The sequence below is a fragment of the Ahaetulla prasina genome, chromosome 2 (genome assembly GCF_028640845.1).
Source record: "Ahaetulla prasina isolate Xishuangbanna chromosome 2, ASM2864084v1, whole genome shotgun sequence".
NCBI lineage: Eukaryota > Metazoa > Chordata > Lepidosauria > Squamata > Colubridae > Ahaetulla > Ahaetulla prasina.
In genome coordinates this window covers 189,213,713-189,237,375 of record NC_080540.1, presented here as the reverse complement: position 1 = coordinate 189,237,375, position 23,663 = coordinate 189,213,713, and the positions used below count along the sequence as shown (strand labels likewise).

The 23,663-nt window shown below is 40.5% G+C and overlaps 1 protein-coding gene and 1 long non-coding RNA gene across 2 annotated transcripts in view; one reads left to right on the top strand and one right to left on the bottom strand.

Annotated features, from left to right (window-relative positions):
• Positions 1–3,942, bottom strand: part of ATP1A1 (ATPase Na+/K+ transporting subunit alpha 1) — a 30,653-nt gene extending 26,711 nt beyond the window's left edge. Inside the window, exon 1 of the mRNA XM_058167446.1 lies at positions 3,727–3,942. Within this exon, the coding sequence (XP_058023429.1) occupies positions 3,727–3,738 (12 nt within the window). The 5' untranslated portion in view covers positions 3,739–3,942. The remainder of the gene's footprint in view (positions 1–3,726) is intronic.
• LOC131190261 (uncharacterized) lies at positions 3,890–22,703 on the top strand. The gene is made up of 2 exons (XR_009153276.1): positions 3,890–4,028; positions 21,967–22,703. It is a non-coding gene; the product is annotated as an uncharacterized LOC131190261 (long non-coding RNA).
• Positions 22,704–23,663: the final 960 nt, after the last annotated feature.

Below are 23,663 nucleotides of genomic sequence, written 5' to 3'. Positions count from 1 at the left end.
TGCTTATTAATTGCTCTTCAGCTATTTGGAACCTTTGGAATGACAAGTTTTGTACCACTCAGTGAGTCTCCTTCAAACTTTCATGGAAGAAATTTTAAATGCCGGTTTAAGGTTTAAATCAGTTTTTTTGGGGGGGGGTTGTTTGTTTGCAATAAACAGTGAAATGGTGACTAGAACATTGATTCTGGAAAGTTACAGACTAAGCATCCAGATGCACTTGAAATAAGATTTTGGAATTTAGTTACAACAATCCTTCCTGTGGGGAAATGCTATTGTTTCGAATTATTCTTTAAAAATTGATAGAATGGATCAATTAGACACTAGAGAGAACCAGAATGAACTAAAAAACACTTCATTTTCAATTAATACATAACGGAGCAAAATACTTTAACATTGTGTGTTTTGAAGGATAATAATGAACAATGGATCCAGAAGTTAATTTTAAGTGTCTGCCATTATAGACAGTGTTTAAAAGATGCTGTGAAAGTGGAACAAGTTTTATCAGGTAAGATGGAGACTGATATGAAACGTGGTTTTAAAAATGATAAGACTAAAAAATGATACAGATAAAGATAAATAAATGAAACTGGCTGATGATATAAAAATAAACCAAAAGAGCAATCTGGACAACTTTCCTATATTGAATTTACAAGAGAGACTGGTTAAAGTTTTCAAGAATTTTGTAAAAACTAGCAAAGAAGAATGACAAGAAAGTTCTAGAACTATGATGGTGAACCTATGGCATGCGTGCCAGAGGTGGCATGCAAAGCCCACTCTGTGGACATGTGCGCCGTTGCCAGCTTGTCTTCGGGTTTTCAGTGTACGCATGCCTGGTTTGGGCACTTGGTGCCGAATAGGTTCGCCATCACTGTTCTAGGACATTATTTCAAGGGATTAAAGAGCAAGATTGTTAAAAGTAAAAAGAAGGAATACAAAGTTGGTTTATTTGATCAAGGCTAGAACAGATATGTTGTTATCTCTAGTAATGGACTTTTGCTGACTAGGACTTGAACATCGAGGTTTTAAGGATTTGTTTAAAGATAAAAAATAAGATACGAGAAGAAAAGATAATTTGCTTAAATATTTTAAGAGAAGGTGATAAGTTACTAAAAGTGTTTATACTTGTGTAAATACTTTTTTTGTATTTTTCTTTACTATCTTATTTTTTTGTTTTTTCTGCACATTCTGTATTTTCATTTTATTCTTTTATTTTTTTTTAGTTTATATAATTTTTTTTAAGGGACACGGTGTCTCAGGGGCTAGGACGTTGAGCTTGTTGAGTGCTGCCATGTAACAGGGTGAGCTCCCGTTACTTGTCCCAGCTTCTGCCAACCTAGCAGTTTCGAAACCACATAAAAATGCAAGTACAAAAAATAGGGACCACCTTTGGTGGGAAGGTAACAGCGTTCCGTGCGCCTTTGGCGTTGAGTCATGCCAGCCACATGACCACGGAGACGTCTTCGGACAGTGCTGGCTCTTCGGCTTTGAAACGGAGATGAGCACTGCCCCCTAGAGTTGGCATTGAAACGGAGATGAGCCCCCTAGAGTCGGCAATGACTAGCACGTATGTGCGAGGGGAACCTTTACCTTTACCAATTTTTATCTTTTTAATTGTAATGTTTTATTACTATTAAAAAAAAATGGGAAAGCAAAGAGACTAAAAGCTAAAAAAATACTAGATGATTCTTCTGCTTCTGTAACTGCAGTTCTGTGAAAACCAACGAACATTCCTAATAGTCAAGCAGCTTAGTTTATTCAATTACATGATCAGGCTTTATGCTGCAATTCTTTAAAGCTCCAAACTTTCACCCAAAAAGCATTAAAAATAACAGTATCCATTCTGTCTGAAACAATCACATACTCATTTGAAAATGAAGCAAGCTGTTGCATCAAACCACAGGATTTTATAGAAGTTTCCACAATGTGGCAACAGCCTCTCTTGTTTCCACCTGCCCTACTTAATGAACCATTCTAAACAGCAATCATTCTGCAGATCTAGGCCCTCAAGGCCTCTGCAGAAATAGTGAAAAAAAGCTGCTCTAACAAGATTCAAATATTCAAGTACACAAATATGATTTCAACATTAACACAAGGAAGAACCTTTCTGTTTGTGCTATCTGAAACAGCCTATGGAGTGCCCTGTTGGAATTAAATGTTTAGACTTCTGTGAACAGTCACTAATCAACCCAATGACCTTGGACCAATCTTTAGACAAGGAAAGAATCCTAAGAGGCTGGGGCAAGGACATTTACAGGCAGGGGCAAAAAACACCAACCCCCAAAACACATAGACATGCCTCACATTCAGGTCTAAACCCATCATGCTATAGACAAAAACTGGAGGCATAACTAAGGCAGCACATTTTTCATTTAGGATAATTTCCTCCGGTTTCTGAATGTTCTTCTAGGCATAGACTGATTAGAAAGCATCCAGATTTCCACAAGTGAATGGAAAGACAAAATGGCAGCACTCCACTAGTAAGTTTTCATCTAATCTCCTCTTCAGGACACAACTGAAGTACAAGAACTTCATTTTAAAAACCATACTGATGATTCACTCCTCTTTTCAGATTGGAGGGTTGCTTAAAAATAGTTCTCCAATACAGAAAAGCTCGAAATATGATGTCTGAACCTGCTTATTTTTTTCACTTTTTAAAAGTCATAGCTCATTCTTCTAACTTCATGGTTAGAAAGTTATGCCTTTTAAAAGCTATTCAAGCGAAGGAAGTGATATTTCTCTCTACAGGCATTCCTGACTAAACAAAAGACGAATGTGATGTGTGTGCCCACATATTTTCAGTTACCTCATGTCACAACCTTAAACTGCTAAATTAACAAATAGATAATTTGTCAACTATTAAACCGAAGAAGGAACCCGAACAGAAAGGATTAATCGGACAAGATGAGGAAGGTGCGGGCCGAATGGCATGCATTTCAAAGCCAAAACAAAACTCTCCTACATGGATGATAATTTCTTAATGTCTCCAGGAAATAACTTTATCAAAGTCCATATATGTAATTCAGAGAACAGTTTGCCACCTGTGGGATTTCTATTTTTTTAACAGGTTTTTCCAAAAACTAACATGAACCCTCCGCTCCGGAATTCGAAGAATACTTCGATTCTCGCCGCCTTAGGCGCGCCATTCTGACTGGCATATTCGCGAGGCTCTCCACCCGCTAAAACCAAGAAAAGGGAGGATATCACTACGGAATTTCCCGAACGCCTTTCCGGAGATCGTCGGCCGGCCCGCCCGCCCCTTCCCACCAGCGATTCGTTGCTTCAAGCTCCGGCAGCCTGTTTGCGCACCGCGAGCCGCCAAGGGTGGAATTATCCGCCCCATAAAACAAGATCCTGTTCCGCTTCTACAAGAACTCGTGTTTGGGGCACATTCTCAGCTCTAGTTTGTAAGGCGGCGCTTTTAAGCCCTCTTGTCTTTTCAGTCTGGATGGCAGCGCCTCTCCTCGGTGCAAACGATGCCGGACGGCAGGGATCGCGGCAACGCGCCATCCATCCTCAGAAAAAAGGCGCCCGTACAGCGGCCGAGCAGGCGGGGGCTGCGCTAGCCGTCGGTACCATTAAAGGAAAGAAACTTCCTTTGCTAGCGACAGGCGGTGCTACGGCGGTTCGTGCCGTCGACGTCTAGGCGATTACAGCCTTCTGGCTAAGAGACGCGACCGAATTCCCGCGGTGCTCCCCGACCCGACCCCGTCCTTTTATTTTCCTCACCCCTTTGCTCATGGTGGCGATTGCCCGCGGTCCTTTCTGGGGCTACTGTCGATCTCCGGGAAGCGGGGGGTGGCAGATAGAGAAGGAGAGACTGCCACGTGTGCGCTGCAAGCAAGTGGAAAGCCCGGCTGGGGAACGCTTGTTGGGCCGCCCCCCCCTCTTCAGCGACCGCTTGCCGGAGCACCCGCGGAATGCAGCCGGAGTGACCGCCTAACAGCGCCTGTGCCGCTTAAACCCAGCTGGCCAGCCTCGTCGGCTCCGCCCTTGAACGGTGTTGGCTCCGCCCTGATGGAAAAGAATGGGTAGGTGGAAGGGCCTCTCGGGCGATTTATGTCGGTGGAAGGGCCTGGCGGGCATTGTGGAAGCGATTTTTCTCGGTTCCCGCGCCGCCTCCTCTTTCAGGTGCCTAAGAAGGACTTGCTCCCCGCACATTGTTCCCCAGTTTCTCCATTTAAACGAGATTTGTAACCGTGAAGCCAGCTTAAAAGAGAGATCTGTAAGTCTCGATAGTACAAAGTTTAGAGGACATTATAGACAAGCGATTAAAGTCGAGGACAGTTTCTAACAAGTATGAAGTAGAACATTAGACATTAAAACAGCAAAACATTTGAGATACACTTTTAACTTTATACGAATACATCAGCTTTTTTTCTTTTATATTGAAACACTAGAAATACAACGATACAAAAGTTTTCAGGAAAAGTGTTTCTTAGACTGTCCAGAGATTATTACACTAAGCATACCAAACAGTATGTTCTCTCTAGGAATATGAAGGTGTTCTCCAAGTGAGTGTTTTTTATGTGAGCATGAATGGGGTGACTGCCAAGTTTAGGAAACAAATGTGTATATGGAGCCATTTTCATCTTTCATTTTCATTTATTGGTGAGCAATTTTGTTTTTCTCAATCCATTCCTACTTTGGAACATTTGACCTCATATTAAAAAATCAAAGTAATCTGTCTTGTCTGTAAAAATCTGTCAGCAGGGAATAAAGAATCACAGAATTGCATATTTTGCTTAAAACTATATGTCTTCATCAAATTGTGGGATATTTAAGAATGGTGGGACTTTTATATTCCTTTTTTAGAAGATGTAGACATCAGAAAACACATTCACTGTCCTGTAAAAAATCTCCTTTGTCCCAATCTGTAATTATATAAATAATACATAATATTTTAAAGGAAACTATTTAAGGAAAAAGTTATTGCATAATGTAAAAAATAAACAGTATGAGAACAGAAATGAGAAGTATAAGCTTTAATTCTCCAGAATGGCATCTAATGTCCCTATTTCCAATCTATACTCCCAGCATGATCGCCAGCGGAGACAGCAATGTTGTGTGCTGCTGTGGGAAAAAACAAGAATACTGTTTCCATCAATTACAGTTCACTTACAGAGAGTTCCTGTTTGTGAATGTGGGAAGGTTGGAAGAATGCTATGGGAGTGTGTTTGAGAAAGAAATAGAACAAACAGGAAGGACTTTGATTTCTTTATTGTACTTTCAAGAAAAGAAAAACGCAATTATAAGTACCTTCTATGCCAGGGGAAAGGTTCATAGATCTAACAGGGCAACTTTTAAGATTTATCAAGTCTGCTGGCAATTATTTCTTCCTAGTAACCACATGGGAAGCAATAACTGCAAAGAACCATCAAGGAAGTATAATCAAAATCCTGAAAGCTTAGAAGCATTTCCCATAGCCATCTTTCTAGACGATGGATATGGCTTGGAAAAGAAATAGTACTTGTTATACTGTTTCTTGATGGGACTGATTTGATTTTCAGGACCAAGAGCTTGATTATCTAAATGATACATTGTTGGATGTGAAATGAGTTGAACCTCAAAAATTAATAGAAGTGTGTTTGGCCATAACATGGTAGCTTGATCAAGAGCCTCTTAAAATCATTTGTGAATTTGAGATGAAAACCTGAATCACAAGTTTTTGCACTATAGAAAGATTTAGATATTTCAGAAGTTATAGTTTTAGGGTTATTATAGGGTTGGAAGGGACCCTGGAGGTCTTCTAGTAACCCCCTGCCCATGGCAGGAGTCCTTATAACATCCCAGACAAATGAATGTCTGATACTTTCTTGAACTTCCAGTGATGGACCACCTCCAGGAGACAAGCTCTTCCAGTATTTAATTGTTCTTGTTGTCAGGAAGTTTCTCCTTGGTTCCAGATTGAACCTCCCTTTAATAAGCTTTCACCCATTGTTTCTTGTCCCACCCACAGGAGCTTTGGGGAATAAGTTGACATCTCCCTCCCCTTCTCAGTAAACAGCTCCTCAAGTAAGACAGCTATCATGTTCCCCCTAATTTTTTAACAGAAAAGATGGGGTCAACCTATTTTCCAAAGCACCAGAAGGCAAGATAAGAAACAACAGATGGAAGCTAATCAAGGAGAGAAGCAACTTAGAACTAAGAAATTTCCTGACAGTGAAAACAATCAACCAATGGGACAGCTTGCTATCAGAAATTGTGGGTGCTCCATCACTGGAGGCTTTTAAGAAGAGACTGGACAGCTGCTTGTCTGTTTTTATAACAATTTACATTTGGCAAGCCTAGAGAACACAATATGATTATTTTTAATTCCATTGACCAGCCAGCTGTAATTATCTCTCACATCTGGTTGGTTGGTTTTATGAGTTTAATGACATATGTAACAAGATAAATCTCCAATTCCATTAAAGCAGCTTCAAGACAATATGAAATCATAATGGGAAACAAAAGATATATATAATGGTGAGAAGAGCAAGAATAAATGTGCATTACTCCAGAAAAAGCTATTATGAGAGTTCAGAAGAATATTTAAACATATACAGACCTTTGGCTCATTAGGGTCAGAGGAGTTCATATGAGACTCTTGATCTGCCAGGATTGAGCTGGACTGGAGACCAGATGGAGAACTAAATTGGCAAGTTTTGACAGCAATTCAAGGCACTGATGTTCTTCTCATAGAAGTTAAAATGATCCCATGCCTATTGCACTTAGTGAGGCACTTAGTGAGGCACTAGTCAGAGGACGTGGTGGCTCAGGGGCTAGGACGTTGAGCTTGTCGATCGAAAGGTTGGCAGCTCGGCGATTCGAATCCCTAGTGCTGCCGTGTAACGGGGTGAGCTCCCGTTACTTGTCCCAGCTTCTGCCAACCTAGCAGTTTCGAAAGCACGTAAAAATGCAAGTAGAAAAAATAGGGACCACCTTTGGTGGGAAGGTAACAGCGTTCTGTGCGCCTTTGGCGTTGAGTCATGCCAGCCACATGACCACGGAGACGTCTTCGGATAGTGCTGGCTCTTCGGCTTTGAAACGGAGATGAGCCCCTAGAGCCGGGAACGACTAACACATATGTGCGAGGGGAACTTTTACCTTTACCTTTAGTCATTTCCATGAGTACCTTCTTAGGGAGGGATCAAATTTCACTGTTATTTTATGTATTTATAAACATTTATATATTGCTTTTCTACTTAAGATGCATTCAGAACAACCTTTTAATGTATATTATATTGTTCAAATGTGGAGAAATTGGTGAAATACGTTCACAAAACTCATAAGAAACTTAGCAATTTTTATGTTCTCCATATTTCTTTTACTTACTTTTACAGTCTGTCCTTTATGTAGACTACTCAGAATCCATTTTGTTTTTAGTGTCAATCTCTGTAAATGCATCCATTAAGAGGAACACTAATTATTGAATATCCTGAAATAATGCTACTAATTAAGAAAATGAAGATGGGAGAAACATAGATCAGATAAAGCAATTGGCTAATTGTAGTGGATAACTTGCCTAGTTAGACTGTAATAATGATTAATGGGCTGCAATTGGGTATCACATTGCATTGCAGGAGCCTGTGATTCAGACGTTGCACTAAGTTGTAGTATTTTACTTTGGTTTAGCATATAATATGCTGAGGTATCCCAACTTACTTTATTTTTAGCTTCTTTTAACTAAAAAAAAAATGGAAATTAGCAGGCTGAAAAGCACCAATCTAAGCATACTATCAGTCTGTGAGTTAAGGTGATAAATGCTATCTGGAATGCTAGAGAATAGAGACATTCAGCAATCTGTCTTTTGGTAAATGGATATTTTGTGACAGGCCAAAGCAACTTCAACATCATTGACTCCCCCAACCCAGAGGAGGAATCTATTGCCAGTGCATTCCCAATAGATGGCCATTCAGCCTCTGTTTAAATGCCCTCCGAGAAAAAGAGTCCACCATCTGATTTAGTGTGGGACAACTTTGACTGTCAGAAATTTCTTTCCAATGTCCAATTAAGATCTAGTTCCATATGTTGTTGTTAGTTGCAAAGTCGTGTCCGACCCATCATGACCTCACGAACAATGTGCCTCCAGGCCTTCCTGTCCTCTACCATCCTCTGGAGTCCATTTAAGCTCACACCGACTGCTTCAGTGACTCCATCCAGCCACCTCATTCTCTGTCATCCCCTTCTTCTTTTGCCCTCAATCTTTCCCAGCATTAGGCTCTTCTCCAGTGAGTCCTTCCTTCTCATTAGGTGGCCAAAGTATTTGAGTTTCATCTTCAGGATCTGGCCTTCTAAAAAGCAGTCAGGGTTGATCTCTAGGACTGACCGATTGGATCACCTTGCAGTCCAAGGGACTCACAGGAGTCTTCTCCAGCACCATAGTTCAAAGGCCTCAATTCTTTGACGCTCAGCCTTCTTTATGGTCCAACTTTCACAGCCATACATTGCAACTGGGAAAGCCAAAGTCTTGACTATACGCACTTTTGTTGGCAGGGTGATATCTTTGCTTTTTAGTTTGCTATCTAGATTTGCCATAGCTTTCCTCCCCAGGAGCAAGCGTCTTTTAATTTTTTGGCTGCACTCCCCATCTGCGGTGATCTTGGAACCCAGGAAAATAAAATCTGTCACTACCTCCATGTCTTCCCCATCTATTTGCCAGGAATTGAGAGGGCTGGATGCCATGATTTTAGTTTTCTTAATGTTGAGTTTCAAGCCAACTTTTGCACTCTCCTTCTTCACCCACATCAAGAGGCTCTTTACTTCCTTTTCACTTTCTGCCATTAGAGTGGTATTGGCATATCTGAGGATGTTGATATTTCTCCTGGCAATCTTAATCTAGCCCCGCCTTTCTCATGATGTGCTCTGCATATAACTTAAATAGGCAGGGCGAGAGTATACAGTCTTGCCGGACTCCTTTCCCAATTTTGAACCAATCAGTGGTTCCGTGTCCAGTTCTCATTGTTGCTTCTTGATCCACATACAGGTTTCTCAAGAGACAAATAAGATGGTCTGGTACTCCCATCTCCTTAAGAACTTGCCACAATTTGTTGTGATCCACACAATCAAAGGCTTTAGCATAGTCAATGAAGCAGATGTTTTTCTGGAACTCCCTAGCTTTCTCCATGATCCAGCGTATGTTGGCAATTTTATCTCTAGTTCCTCTGCCTCTTCAGAATCATGCCTGTACTTCTGGTAGTTCTCGATCCACATACTGCTGGAGCTTGGCTTCTAGGATTTTAAGCATAACTTACTAGCATGTGAAATGAGTGCAATGGTGTGATAATTTGAACATTCTTTGGTATTGCCTTTCTTTGGAATTGAAATGTAAACTGACCTTTTCCAATCCTGTGGCCACTGTTGAGTTTTCCAAATTTGCTGGCAAATTGAGTGTAGCACTTTTACTGCATCGTCTTTTAAGATTTTGAATAGCTCAGCTGGAATACTGTCACCTCCACTAGCTTTGTTTTTCACATTTCCTAAGGCCCATTTGACTTCACATTCTAGGATGTCTGGCTTGAGGTCAGTGACCACCCCATCTTGGTTATCAGGGACGTTAAGTTCATTCTTGTATAGTTCGTCTGTGTAATTTTGCCACCTCTTCTTAATCTCTTCTGCCTCTGTTAGGTCCCTGCCATTTTGGTCCTTTATCATGCCCATCTTTGCATGAAAGTTCCCTTCATATCTCCAATTTTCTTGAAGAGATCTTTGGTCCTCCCTATTCTATTATTATTTTCTTCTATTTCTTTGCACTGTTCATTGTTCATTGCATTAGTTCCCTATAATTTAAGTCAGTTGTTTGAATAATTCGGCTCTGTGGCCTACATGACAGTTTTAACTATTTGAAAGCAGTTATGTCTCCCTATAGTCATCCCTCCTCCAAACTAAACATACCGGATACTTTAAACCATTCCTTGTAGGTTTTTCTTTCAGTTTCCTTATCAGCTTTGACCCTCTTCAGCATGCTCTTCAATTTGTAAATGTCCTAAAATGCAATCTCTAAACCTGGACGCAATAATAAGAAAGAAAGAAAAATAATTATTTTATGGATGTTGATACTATAAGCTTGTTGATGCAACCCACAACTTCATTTATTTCTCTACAGCTGTTTCATGTTATTACCATAGTTTATGTTCGGCTTGGGATGTACCAAGCTATGCAAAAAGCCTTTTTGCCTGGGCTGCTCCTGGTATCATCACCAATTCCTATTCTGATGCAGCAAGCTGTAGATTTACCAATTTCTGTAGAGTTTATCTCCCAGTTGAAGTCATAAACGTCACTATAGAGCACTGCACACCAGAACAACTAAACACAAGAATAGTTTTTTTCCTGAATGCCATCACTTTGCTAAACAAATAATTCCCTCAACACTGTCAAACTATTTACTAAATCTGCACTACTATTAATCTTCTCATCGTTCCCATCACCAATCTCTTTCCACTTATGACTGTATGACTGTAACTTTTGTTGCTTATCATTAAGTGTTAAATTATACCCTATGACCATCGTTTGTATTGTAAATGTTAAATGTTGTACCTTGATGAAGGTATCTTTTCTTTTATGTACACTGAGAGCATATGCCCTCAAGACACATTTATTCATCTGTGCAGGACTGGCTTAGTTTTTTAGATTTTAAATTTAGAGGGGTTTTTAAATTGATTTTAATATTTATATTTTTTATTTTTAATTAATTGGGCAGTAGAATAAGTTTTTTAATGATTATTTTAATTTGTATATTGATGTTTTATATGCCTGTGAACCGCCCTGAGTCCTTTGGGAGATAGGGCGGTATATAAATTCAAACAATAAATAAATAAATAAATAAATAAATATGCATCAAGACAAATTCCTTGTGTGTCCAACCACAAGTGGCCAATAAATTCTATTCTGTTCTATTCTATTCTATTCTATTCTATTCTATTCTATTCTATTCTATTCTATTCTATTCTATTCTATTCATATAGCAATACATTTATATAGCAATGTCATTCCTTTTCCCTCTAATATGTACCCAAATGAATTCAAGAAGGCTTTCATCCTCGGTGTTGTGTATTTCTGTAGAGGTATAAGCGATTCCCTGCACATAATGCAATTCCTCCTCCTCTTGTTTTGGATCTGTTTCTTTTGAATAATGATAGCATTCTTTAATACCACTAAGGATAAGAAGGGCAGGACTTCTTTATTATTCCATGGTACAGGTTATGACGTAATAGAAACATAGAAACGTAATAGATATAAGTTACAGAAAGGCGGATTCTGGTTTTAAAAACAATTATCCCAAATGGTGGCAAATTTTCTTTCATTTGATGTTTTCAAACAGACCAGTCAGCCATCTGCCTCTGGAGATTTAAACAAAAGTCCTGTAGGAGACTGGATTTGATGGCCTAAATAGCCTGCTACAGTTCAGGGATTGTATGAAAATTGTGATCATAATGCAAATTCACATCTAATTTGTCCAGCTGTCCAGAATGGGCAGCGTGGATTTATTTGGGCCATGATTCAGTTACTTGTTCATCCTCCCATTTACCAAACTATAACTGGTCATCTCTGAGAACAAGTGTTCAGCATCATATGCTAGTCATTCAGCAGCATTTATTTAGCAGTATCTATTTTTAAAAGGCAGGGAGACCCTATACACACATTTAATCTATTGGGGTGGGATTTTTTCCCCCTGAGTAAATTCTGACCATTCACAATCCATGTCTTTTTCTTCCCATCTGTTTCTTCAGCAGCTGTTGTCTGTTATGAGTGACCTTTTGTATACAGCTGATTTTTCATCCACTCTTATCCATAGTTGTTTCCTTGACAATTGATCACAGACCTTTCATTAGAACATCCTGTACAAATGATTTGAGTTTGCAAATCAGTTATCTCTTTGTTTAGCACATTCTTCAGTCTCATAGTCCTAGATATTTTCTTCTTAAACAAACATCCCAGAAGATTTGTTGTTTTAGTGAAGCCAGGCAGCAATTTTCATATTACAAAAAAAGAATATAAATTCCTAGGCATTTTAGCCTACTGTTCTAATATTTTTTTTCAATATAAAATTTTCATTGTGACATTTTCTTTTCAATTTCAATTTAATTTCATAAAATATTTTAAAGTAAATTTAAAGAGACTATTAAAGCCAAAGCATAGCTCTGATTCTTATTAGGCCTTCAACCATAAATGTGGCAACTATATTACAGAATTACCAGGGGAATCAGAATTCATATGATATTCTAACTTCAAACCTGAGTAATATTCAATTCTTTGTCTGCTTTCAGAGACTCTGTAGGTAGGGTCTCTTGCTTGGGTGAGGGGGTTGGACTAGATGACCTACAAGATCCCTTCCAAGTCTGTTAATCTGTCTGTGTGTCTTCTGCCATCAATTGGGGAAGGGAGGGGGGAACAAATGGGCAATAAAGCTGTATAAGTTTATGATGGGAAATTGGGAGGGGGGAATTGTCAGTTGAGGAAGAGCAGAGTGTTATGGAATCGGCACATGCGCACAACGGCTAGCTAGTCTATGGGTGTGAGCATGTGAAAACCAGCTGGGCAGCGCACATGCGTGTGCCAGAAACTGGAAGAGCAGCTGGCAACAGTGCGGGTGCCCACAGAGCGGGCTACCCAGATACCCTTTCTCAGGTATCAACCATGAAAGAGAGATTTATTTAAGAAATAAAGGAGACCAGTCTTCAGTTGACCTTAACCAGATAGATGTCTTCCTTACTAAACTCCACATAGCCTCTGTCACTTCTTCATATAGATATTAAAAACAGAGGGCATAAGTGTATAGGAATAGAGCAGAACAGAGCAGAGCAGAGCAGAGTATGGCCAAATGTAATTGGATAGATAAGGAATTTGTCTTAAGCGCAAGCTCTCAGTGTACATACAAACAACAAATAGAATAGAATAGAATTTTTTATTGGCCAAGTGTGATTGGACACACAAGGAATTTGTCTCGGTACATATGCTCTCAGTGTACGTAAAATAAAAGATACCTTCATCAAGGTACAACACTTACAATACTTAATGGTAGTCACAGGGTACAAATTTAACACTTAAGGATACAACACTTAATGATAGTCATAGGTTATAATTAAGCAATCAGGAAACAATCAATTACAGTATAAATCGTAAGGATACAAGCAACAAAGTTACAGTCATAAGTGGAAGGAGATGGGTGATGGGAATGATGAGAAGATTAATAGTAGTGCAGATTTAGTAAAAAGTTTTGACAGTGTTGAGGGAATTATTTGTTTAGCAGAGTGATGGCCTTTGGTAAAAAACTGTTCTTGTGTCTAGTTGTTCTGGTGTGCAGTGCTCTATAGCGTCGTTTTGAGGGTAGGAGTTGAAACAGTTTATGTCCTGGATGTGAGGGATCTGTAAGTATTTTCACAGCCCTCTTTTTGATTCATGCAGTATACAGGTCCTCAATGGAAGGCAGGTCAGTAGCAATTATTTTTTCTGCAGTTCTAATTATCCTCTGAAGTCTGTGTCTGTCTTGTTGGGTTGCAGAACCAAACCAGACAGTTATAGAGGTGCAGATGACAGACTCAATAATACCTCTGTAGTACTGGATCAGCTGCTCCTTGGGCAGTTTGAGCTTTCTGAGTTGGCGCAAAAAGAACATTCTTTGTTGTCCTTTTTTGATGTTAGCTGTCCATTTTAGATCTTGTGATATGGTAGAACATAGAAATTTGAAGATTTCTACTGTTGATACTGTGTTGTCTAGTATTGTGAGAGGTGGAAGTATGGAAGGGTTTCTCCTAAAATCTATGACCATTTCTATAGTTTTGAGTGTGTTCTGTTCCAGATTGTTCCGGTTGCACCACGAGGCTAGTTGTTCAACCTCTCATGGCTAAATGTCCTTAGACATAAGACAGTACTGTGGGAATTAGGTGTTCAGTAGAGTGATGGCATAAGGGAAAACAACTGTCTTTGTGTCCAGTTGTTTTGGCATGCAATGCCCTATAGCAGCATCCCAAGGAGAGTAGTTGAAATAGTTTATGTTCAGTATTTTCTCAGCCCTCTTTCTGGTTCATGCAGTATAAAGATCCTCAGTGGAAGGCAGGCTGGTTGCAATCGATAGAAGTCGATTGTACCTGTCTTGTTTGGTTGCTGTACCAAACCAGATATAGAAGTACAAATGACTAGACTCAATAATTCCTCTGTAGAACTGTATTCAGAGGTGAGCTGCTGCCAGTTTAGTCCGGTTCGCCCGAACCAGTTGTTCTGATTCTGCATGGTTTGGAGAACCAGCAAATCGGAACACTGGTTAGCCCCACCCATCTGTTTTTTGGGCCATTTTCAGGCCATTTTTCCATTCAAAAATGCCCCCGAAAACAGCCCGAAAAATGGCCTGAAAATGTCCCGAAAAATCTGGCTGCGAGAGGAAGAGAAGCCGGGTGACCTGGACTCAGACATGTCCTGGGTCCCCTCGTCCCAGAAGCAGCAACCTCCCACTCTTCCCCTCTCTGCTAGCCCCTTCTTTGCACAGGATTGCCCAGCAATGGAGACGTAGAGGGAGAAAGGGGCGGTGTTTCTGTGTGCTCCCATTTCTGTGTGGCACTCTCCCCTCAATGCTAACGGCCACCGCTGCCCTCTTCTCCCTCTCTGTCTCCACTGCTGGGTGATCCTGTGTGAAGAACGGGGCTAGCAGAGAGGGGAGAGTGCAAGGTTGCTGCTTCTGAGATGAGGGGATCCGGGAAGCATCTGGGTCCAGCTTACCCAGCTTCTCTTCCTCTCGCAGCCAGGTCTCCCAGTCTAGCTTGACGCAGTCAAGTAATATAGCGTTGGCCATGCCCATTCAGTCACATGATCCAGCTAGCCATGCCCACCAGCCACACCAAACCAGTCATTAGGGCGGAGAACCGGTTGTTAAAAAAATTGGAGCACACCACTGACTGTATTAGCAGCTCCTTGGGCAGTCTAAACTTACTAAATTGATGCAGGAAGAACGTTCTTTGTTGTGCCTTTTTAATGATGGTTCTAATGTTAGGTGTCCATTTCAAATCCTGGGAGATTATAGAACCCAGATAATTGAAGGTCTCTACTGTTGATACTATATTACATTAGAATCACCACAAAATTTAACTTCTCAAAATTGAAATGTCTCAGAAAGATAGTTTGTTTAATATACAGAAATTCACCAATATATATGTTATATATAGGAGAATTAATGGTGACATGACTTCTGTTCAGTTCTTGATCATGGGTGATCCACCAAAGTAATTAAAACTGCTTGAACTACAGTGTCATACTTGATCCTGATGGGAAATGATCCAGCTAATCAGTTTCATCAAAGAAAGCTAGAAGTTGCAACATTATTGCATGCTCTAACTAAAAAAAGGGAGATTAGAAATTGGGCAATAATTAACCAAAGTAATGGAAACCATGGAGATGTCATTAATGAATGTCTTACACACACATTCTTTAGACTAGCTGGAGCAGAAACACCTTCCAAGGAATGGTTATAATTCCTACCATCTGGTTAGCCAAGTTCCATCTGGTTCTGGTGGCTTTACAGGTGAGCAAGTAGACAATTTTGTGCCCTACTCCAGGACCTCCACAATTTTGATAAAATTATAGTAGATAAAAAGGAAATCTAGGATGAACAATTTTTAATCTTATAGTCAGATACAAAAATTAGTGATGAAAACACTGAAAGAGATAACAAATTATATTTTCTCACTTTGGGAAAGACACTGATTTTACCAAGCTGATGACTGAAATCAAGAATTTCTTGTGATTATACAAGTTAGCTTCAATATGCACAGCTTTGTGATATGTTTAGTTTAAGTATAAAATTCAAAATGCATTTTCTCAACTGTATTGTAAATAATTATTCCAGGTAAGAGGTTATTTTCAAAACTGAAAATTATGAAAAGTCTTATATGCTTTGAATAAGTTATGATCTCAACTCAATATCAAATTGGGGGGGAAAATTGAATGATCTTGTTGAGGACTTTTCATCCAAAAAGATTAGCAGGGTTTCATTTCAATCATGAAATAAATAAAACTCATTAAGTTTTCAGTTTGTGTTCTCTTATGATATCAGATAACCATATTCAGTACACTATGGAGATCGGATAAAGGTATATAATAAAGAACAGAAGTGAGTTTTTGCTCTTCATTTTCATTTCTTATGAAGAATGAATTACAAAAATCTGTACTTGCATGGCTGCACCATTCATGAACATGATGGATTCATAAATCTTCCCCTAAAGTTAGATGTGTCAAGACTGGTCAATTGCTGAGAAGTTGTAAAAATCAGAGTTCCATGGAACTCCCTAAATAAATAAAATAAATACTGTTGCCCAGGGTGCCAAAAACTACGAAGCTACTACTGTTTCTAGCCAGGATATAAATGTTTATAGAAAGCTTTATAGCAGAGAGCAAATTTGGTGTTGTGGTTAAGGCCAAACCAGAACCAGGAGACCATCAGTTCTAGTCAACCTTGTGCACAAAGACAGCTGAGCAATCTTGGGTCAGTCACTTTGTCTGTGCCCTAGAAAGGTGGCAAACCACTTCTGAAAAATCTTGTCAGGAAAACTACGGATTTGTCTGCAGTCTCTGTGACTTGGACACAATTAAATGAAAGAAAAGGCTGTGATTAGTTCCTTTCTTGAAAAATATATCTTTTAATCAGGGTAGTATTTACTCATGTTGGCACTATAACAGCTATCTAAAGAAGAATATTCAATTTGTGATAAAAATCAAGATCCTGGATTTTTTTCCTACGCAAAATATTCCAAAGCTTCCTTGATCAAGTTATCTTTTTTTGGATGCTGGAAACTGAATTTAAAGTCCAACAATCACTATATGACAAGTTTTAAATCTAAGGTATATTGTTATTTGGTGGGGGAGGATCTTCCTAAGGAATCCATTCACCCTTGTCCAAGCAACAACCGCAGACAACTGTGTAGGTTTAATTCTATAGGAGATACACACACACATACACACACACACACACTTCCTTTATGCTTGCAAGCTACTACACTGTCTAATGGCTAGCCTATAGGCATAAAAAAGGCTCCCCACCCACACATTCTGTTCCTGAACAGTTTGTCAACATAAAAGATATAGGATGGGCTGGACAGGCCAGTTGCGCAAGTACCTTCCTGAATAGCTCATATTTCATTGACTTCTTGCCAGGCTAGAGCTGGAGAACAACGTTCATATGCTATAAGAAAAACACAGATAGGTGATCCTGGACAACAGTTCACCGGTCATGAAAGAGAATTTCCCTCTGCACTAGGAGCCTTGAGTCCAGTGTTTCTGTCCATTCCATAACAGATCTGTTGGGGATAAAATTCAGCAATATTGGCAGGATAGCCTGCATACTGCATTATCAAAGGTATGTCTTGCTGATTAGGGAAATAGGCAACTCTTTTGCCCTTCACACAGAATCCACACTCATCAAACAGGGAGGGTCTCTAGATACTCTCACAATCTTTTTTCTTTTTCTTTTTGTAAAACGTTGATAGATATGCAATGCACACCCATTGTTTCAAGAACAAAATAGAAGAAAATACAGGCATTACATTACAGCTTGCCTGAAGATACTTGCTACACTTGCATGTATGCATATTTTATGTCATACTGAAAGGGCAATGTAGCACATTGGATTTAAAGATAAAAAGGGGGTGCAGAGATAGCATGAGACTGCTAATCTTTAAATCAAAGGCATCTTTGCATTGCCTTTGAGAAAAGATTCAGTTACTTGAAGAAAATTGCAGCCACATTTTTTCCCTTTCAAATCCAAAGAGCTTCACAATTCTAATAAAAGCAAAAAACAAAAAAAAGCAATACAAAACAGGACACAGTAAAAAAGAAGAAACATGTCCATGTAAAAACTGATACATTGCCTTATATACTTTAAGCCTCTCACTTTTTTCTTTTGAGAACTTCATCAACTACATAACTACAGTTTTAAACTTGCCATTTTGAAATCAGTAACTAGGGACCCCCTTGCATTAATTTCTGACTGGTCTATTCTGATTTCACAAGTCAGTCACTTTTCAGCAATTCAGTAAGAAGCATGAGATGTAGCCAAAGGGTTCAAGCTACCATGCCATTTTTAAAAAAGAGATTAAGACTCATGCGTATTTCTAGACAAATGAATATTATATAGCTAGGCTACTTTAATGCTGAAAATATGTGCACCATATTTTTCAATATCGTTAACCAGTTTAAAACTGAGCAGTAGGAATGTACAGGCATCAAACTTTATTCAGTAACTGGATTTAAGTTGCTGAGTTGTGCAATTCACAGAATACCTTGAGCAATTTTGCCTTGCTTTGTCTGGCAATCATTGTAATTTTTTAGTGGAAAATTACAGCAGTTATCGCACCCTTTCAGAATAGATTACTTAACAACTTTTAGAGGGCACTCTTGTAAGTTATTGGGTAAAATATGTAGAATGGAAGATCATAGATTGAGCCTGCTGTGATCCACAACACTGGGGTTTTGGGGGAAACGGGTTATGGCTCATGTTAATTTCTGTAGATTATATACCTTATTCCATTGAATACCCAAATGATTTGCATTGCTTAGAAATGCAAGACTAGTGTGAAATGTCTTATGTAGCACATGTCTATGGATGTCTATTCAGAAGAAAGGTCCAGTGTGTTGAATATATCATTCTTATTAGTAGAAGTTTTAAATAGAATCATAGGAGTGGAAACGACTTTGGAGGTTTTCTAGTCCAGCCCCCTGCTCAAGATAGGAGACCTTATACCATTCCGGGCAAATTATTCCATTATTCTTGAAAAACTCCAGTGATGGAGCACCCGCAACTTCAAAAGGCAAGCTGTTGCATTGATGAATTGTTCTCACTGTCAGGAAATTTCTCCTTAGTTCCAGATTGGATCTCTCTTTAATGAGCTTCCACCCATTGCTTTTTGGCCTGTCCTCAGGTGTTACAGAGAATAAGTTGAGCTTCTCTTCTCTGGGACAGCTCCTAAGTACTGGAAAACAGCTCTCGTGTCACCTTTCTTTTCCATAGACTAGATGTAACTAGTTCCCTTAACTGTTCATTGGTTTAGCATCCAGTCCCCTAAATTATCTCTATTGCTCTTCTCTGCACTCTTTCTAGCGCCTCAGCATCTTTTTAGCTTCTGTGTTCCAGTCCCTGTTCATTAGTCAAAGAATTAGATTAATCCAGTCCCTCTTTCTTCCTAAATTGTTACCTGAATTTGAAGGTGTTAGAAGAAATGTCCATCTTGGTTCAGTTCCAAGTGGGGATAGAGACACTGGAAACATGGAAACTGTTTGAAAAGATAGTTTAATAGTGGACAGGACCACATGGTTTGACATCCTGAGCAATCGAGCATATGGAAGAGAGAGAGACATATATTTATACCCTCTCTTGGGCCCTGTTTATTTATTTATTTATTTATTTATTATTCGAATTTGTATACCGCCCTATCTCCCAAAGGACTCAGGGCGGTTCACAGGCATATAAAACATCTATATACAAATTAAAATAATCATTAAAAAACTTATTCTAATGCCCAATTATTAAAAATAGAAATATAAATATTAAAACCAATTTAAAACCCCTATAAATTTAAAATCTAGGCCAGTCCTGCACAGGTAAATAGATGTGTCTTGAGCTCGCGACGGAAGGTTCGGAGGTCCGGAAGTTGACGGAGTCCTGGGGGGAGTTCGTTCCAGAGGGCGGGAGCCCCCACAGAGAAGGCCCTTCCCCTGGGCGTCGCCAGACGACATTGCCTAGCTGACGGCACCCTGAGGAGTCCCTCTGTGAGAGCGCACGGGTCGGTGAGAGGTATCTGGTAGCAGTAGGCGGTCCCAGAATAACCCGCCCTATGCCATGGAGCGCTTTGAAGGTGGTCACCAAAACCTTGAAGCGCACCCGAAGGCCACAGGTAGCCAGTGCAGTCTGCGCAGGATGGGTGTTGCGCGGAGCCCGAGGGGCTCCATCTATCACCCGCGCAGCCGCATTCTGGACTAACTGTAGCCTCCGGATGCCCCTCAAGGGAAGCCCCATGTAGAGAGCGTTGCAGTAATCCAGGCGAGACGTCACGAGTGCGTGAGTGACCGTGCATAGGGCATCCCGGTCCAGAAAGGGGCGCAACTGGCGCACCAGGCGAACCTGGTAGAACGCTCTCCTGGAGACGGCCGTCAAATGGTCTTCTAGAGACAGCCGTTCATCCAGGAGGACGCCTAAGTTGCGGACCCTCTCCATCGGGGCCAATGACTCGCCACCGATGGTCAGCCGCGGATTTAGCTGACTGTACCGGGATGCCGGCATCCACAGCCACTCTGTCTTGGAGGGATTGAGCTTGAGCCTGTTTCTCCCCATCTAGACCCGTACGGCCTCCAGACACCGGGACAGCACTTCGATAGCTTCCTGTTTTAGAGCTTCCTGTTCCTGTGTAAGGACAGGTATCCTGATTGGTTGTCCGACTCCCATGGGGCCATGCAGGGGTAACTTTGTAGGCTGTTGTGAGTCCCGGGCTTGGTTGAACCTTGCTAGGTGATGCAATCTTCCCAGGTGCCATGTAGGTGAAATGGATAGAGGGCTAATCCTATTATGTTCTGAGGGTGAAGGCCTTTTGTTTTGTAGATAAGCTGGCCCAGCCTTTTGTCTTATAGATAGGGTGGCACCAGTCTTTCTGGGGCTATTAACAAAGGTGGGGGCTGCTTTCCAAGAGCATGTTTCTCCTTTTATCATCCATGGAGGTATAATATACTGCCTTTTTAATATTTTCTAAAATATTTCATTCTTCTAGGACAGTGTTGGTGAACCTTTTTGGCACCAAATGCCAAAATGGTAACATGCACGCGTACGTGGGAGGAGCACCAAAAACAGGAAGAGCAGCTTCCTGGTGTGCATGTATGAGAGTGCCAGAAACTGGAAAAGCAGTTCTACCAGCACATATGCATGCGCCAGGAAGCTGAGCTTCTGATTTCCGGCGCGCGCATGCACACCGGTCACCAGCTCTTCAGGTTTCTGCCACTACTGTGCACGCAAACACCAGCTGGCCAGCACATATGTGTGCCAGAACCCAGAAGAACAATGGCTGGCATGCCTGGAGAGATGGCTCTGCATGCCACTTCCGGCACGCCTGCCATAGGTTCGCCATCACAGTTCTAGGAGAAGGGTGGGTTTTAACTTCCTATGTATAATGGAAAGCTACTCAAGCATAATATTTGCAGTAGAATGGAGCACAATTGATTAGGAAGATCCTGGGCTTAGCTGTTCACCACAGGATTAAATATGATGAAGTCTGGACCTTGGGCTGCGTTGTTTGCAATGTTTGTGAAAAACAGCTATTTTGCCTTATGATTAAAAGACAGATAAAAGGAAGTTTCTAGATCCTTCAAAATACAAAAGAAAATCACTAGATCAGGGCTGTCAAAATCCCGGCCCGCGGGCCGGATGTGTCAAGCGCTAGCCATGTCCACACCCACGAAGGGGAAAAAAGTTCCAATATGTCACGTGACGCTGCCATGATGACATGAGTTTGACACCCCTGCTCTAGATCCTTCATAATGTCAGTGGGACTCAGTGAGTTCTTTTTCACAATAACAGACATTTCTACCTTCTCTGGTTAGAAAATATGAATTCTCTCATCCTTTCCTCCAATAATGATATTTTTGTAGCTTGTATGATTTCTGAGACATGCCTTCATATTTGTTTCACCACCAGAGTATAACATTTCATATTTAGTTGATCTGATATTAAAATTTTGTTTTCTATATTTCCCGAACATTAGCCTTGCTATCAGTCTATTAGATTTCTGGTACTTTGGCCACAACAATAGTGGTGACATGGCAGGAGTTATTTCTACTGGCTGCATTTTGGTTCCTATAGGCATGTTCCTTCCATCTGGAGTTAATAGTTTTATTTCTGAAATTCTTCATAGTCCTTCTCTGTGTTGTTAATGTGTAAATTTTACCCCCAAAAATGTAGTAGAAAGATCTTAATCTGTAAACTAATCTTTGCTTTGCAAACTACATTTGTCTTTTCTACAGCCATGTTTCCGCCTCCTGAGGGGGTGGGGCAGGCAAGGCTGCGAGGGGGATCCAGAGGTCTCCAGTGGCGGAAGGCAAGACCAGAGCAAGTGCTAAAGCCTCGTCCACCAGAGGAGCCTCGCCATCCCTCTCAGGTCACATGGACAGCGGCAAGGGCTGCCCTGAGCCCTGGGCAATGGAGGGAAAACGCCCAGCTTGGCCCTCAAGCTCCCAGGGTACTGGGACCCCATGGCCCAGCCCTGCTTGCCTTCTCCTTAAAGTTGCTACCGCTGTGCTCACTCTCCTTGGCCAGGTTGCTCATGATGGGTGTGGGAGGGCAGCATGTTTGTGTGTAAAACCATTGTAACTTTGCATAGTCTTTGCAAATGAACTGTTGTTAGTTATCTGTACAAGGTTGGGGGTTTTTCATGTTGTTAACAAATACTCAAATCTCAACCTATGCTAGAAATGTCTTGCCCAATGCTGAAATAGTGAAATCATTTCACAAAGGACAATAGAGTGACTTCGGTGTAGTAGCTAAGGTGCTGGCTAGAAACCAGGAGACTGAATTCTAGTTCCCCTTATGCATGAAAGCAGACTGGGTGATTTTGGGCCAGTCACTCTCTCAGCCCAACCCACCTCACAAGATTTTGTTATGAGGAAAATAGGAGGAAAGAATACAATGTTAGCCTTGAGTTACTTATGTATTAAAAGTGGCATAAAAATAATTAATAAATAAAATTTATTTGGCCTATTAACAGTCTGTTTTTTGTTTTTTTATTCAAAAAGTTTTACAAAATTTTTTTTCCCCTTTCCCCCCCTCCTCCCCCCTCCCTTCACAACACCCCCCCCCCCGACTTCCCGGAACGAGCACAAGGTATAGTTAAAAATAAAACAAACATATGCTAAAAAAATTTCGTCCCAACTTAATTATACCCCTACAATCAACAATTCCTAACTTCCCCCGAAAACAATCAAAAATAATACATCATAATCATTCAAAAACAGTCTGATAACTCTTAGTCTGATATCTACGTTGAATATAGTCAATCCATTTTTTCCATTCCTTTAAGTATCTTTCTTGCGTATTGTCTTTCAAAAAGGCTGATATCTTCGCCATCTCAGCCAAATTGGCAACTTTCAATATCCATTCTTCTATTGTAGGTACTTCTTTTTTCTTCCAATATTGTCCTATTAGTAATCTTGCTGCAGTTATTTATTTATTTATTTATTTATTTATTAATCGTATTTATATACCGCCCTATCTCCCGAAGGACTCAGGGCGGTTCACAGGCATTTAAAAACATATAAATATAAATACAGAATAAAAACAATTAAGAAACTTATTTGAAAGCCCGTTAATTAAAATATACAAATAAAACCCAATTAAAACCCATGAATTTAAAACCTAGCTCAGTCCTGCACAATTAAATAAATATGTTTTAAGCCCGCGGAAGGTCCAAGGTCCGGAAGCTGGCGGAGTCCGGGGAAGTTCGTTCCAAGGGTGGAGCCCCACAGAGAAGGCCCTTGCCCTGGGCGCCGCCAGACGACATTGCCTTGCTGACGGCACCCTGAGGAGACCTCTCTGTGAGAGCGCACGGGTCGGTGAGAGGTATTCGGTAGCAGTAGGCGGTCCCGTAAGTAACCCGCCCAATGCCATGGAGCGCTTTAAAGGTGGTCACCAAGACCTTGAAGCGCACCCGGAAAGCCACAGGTAG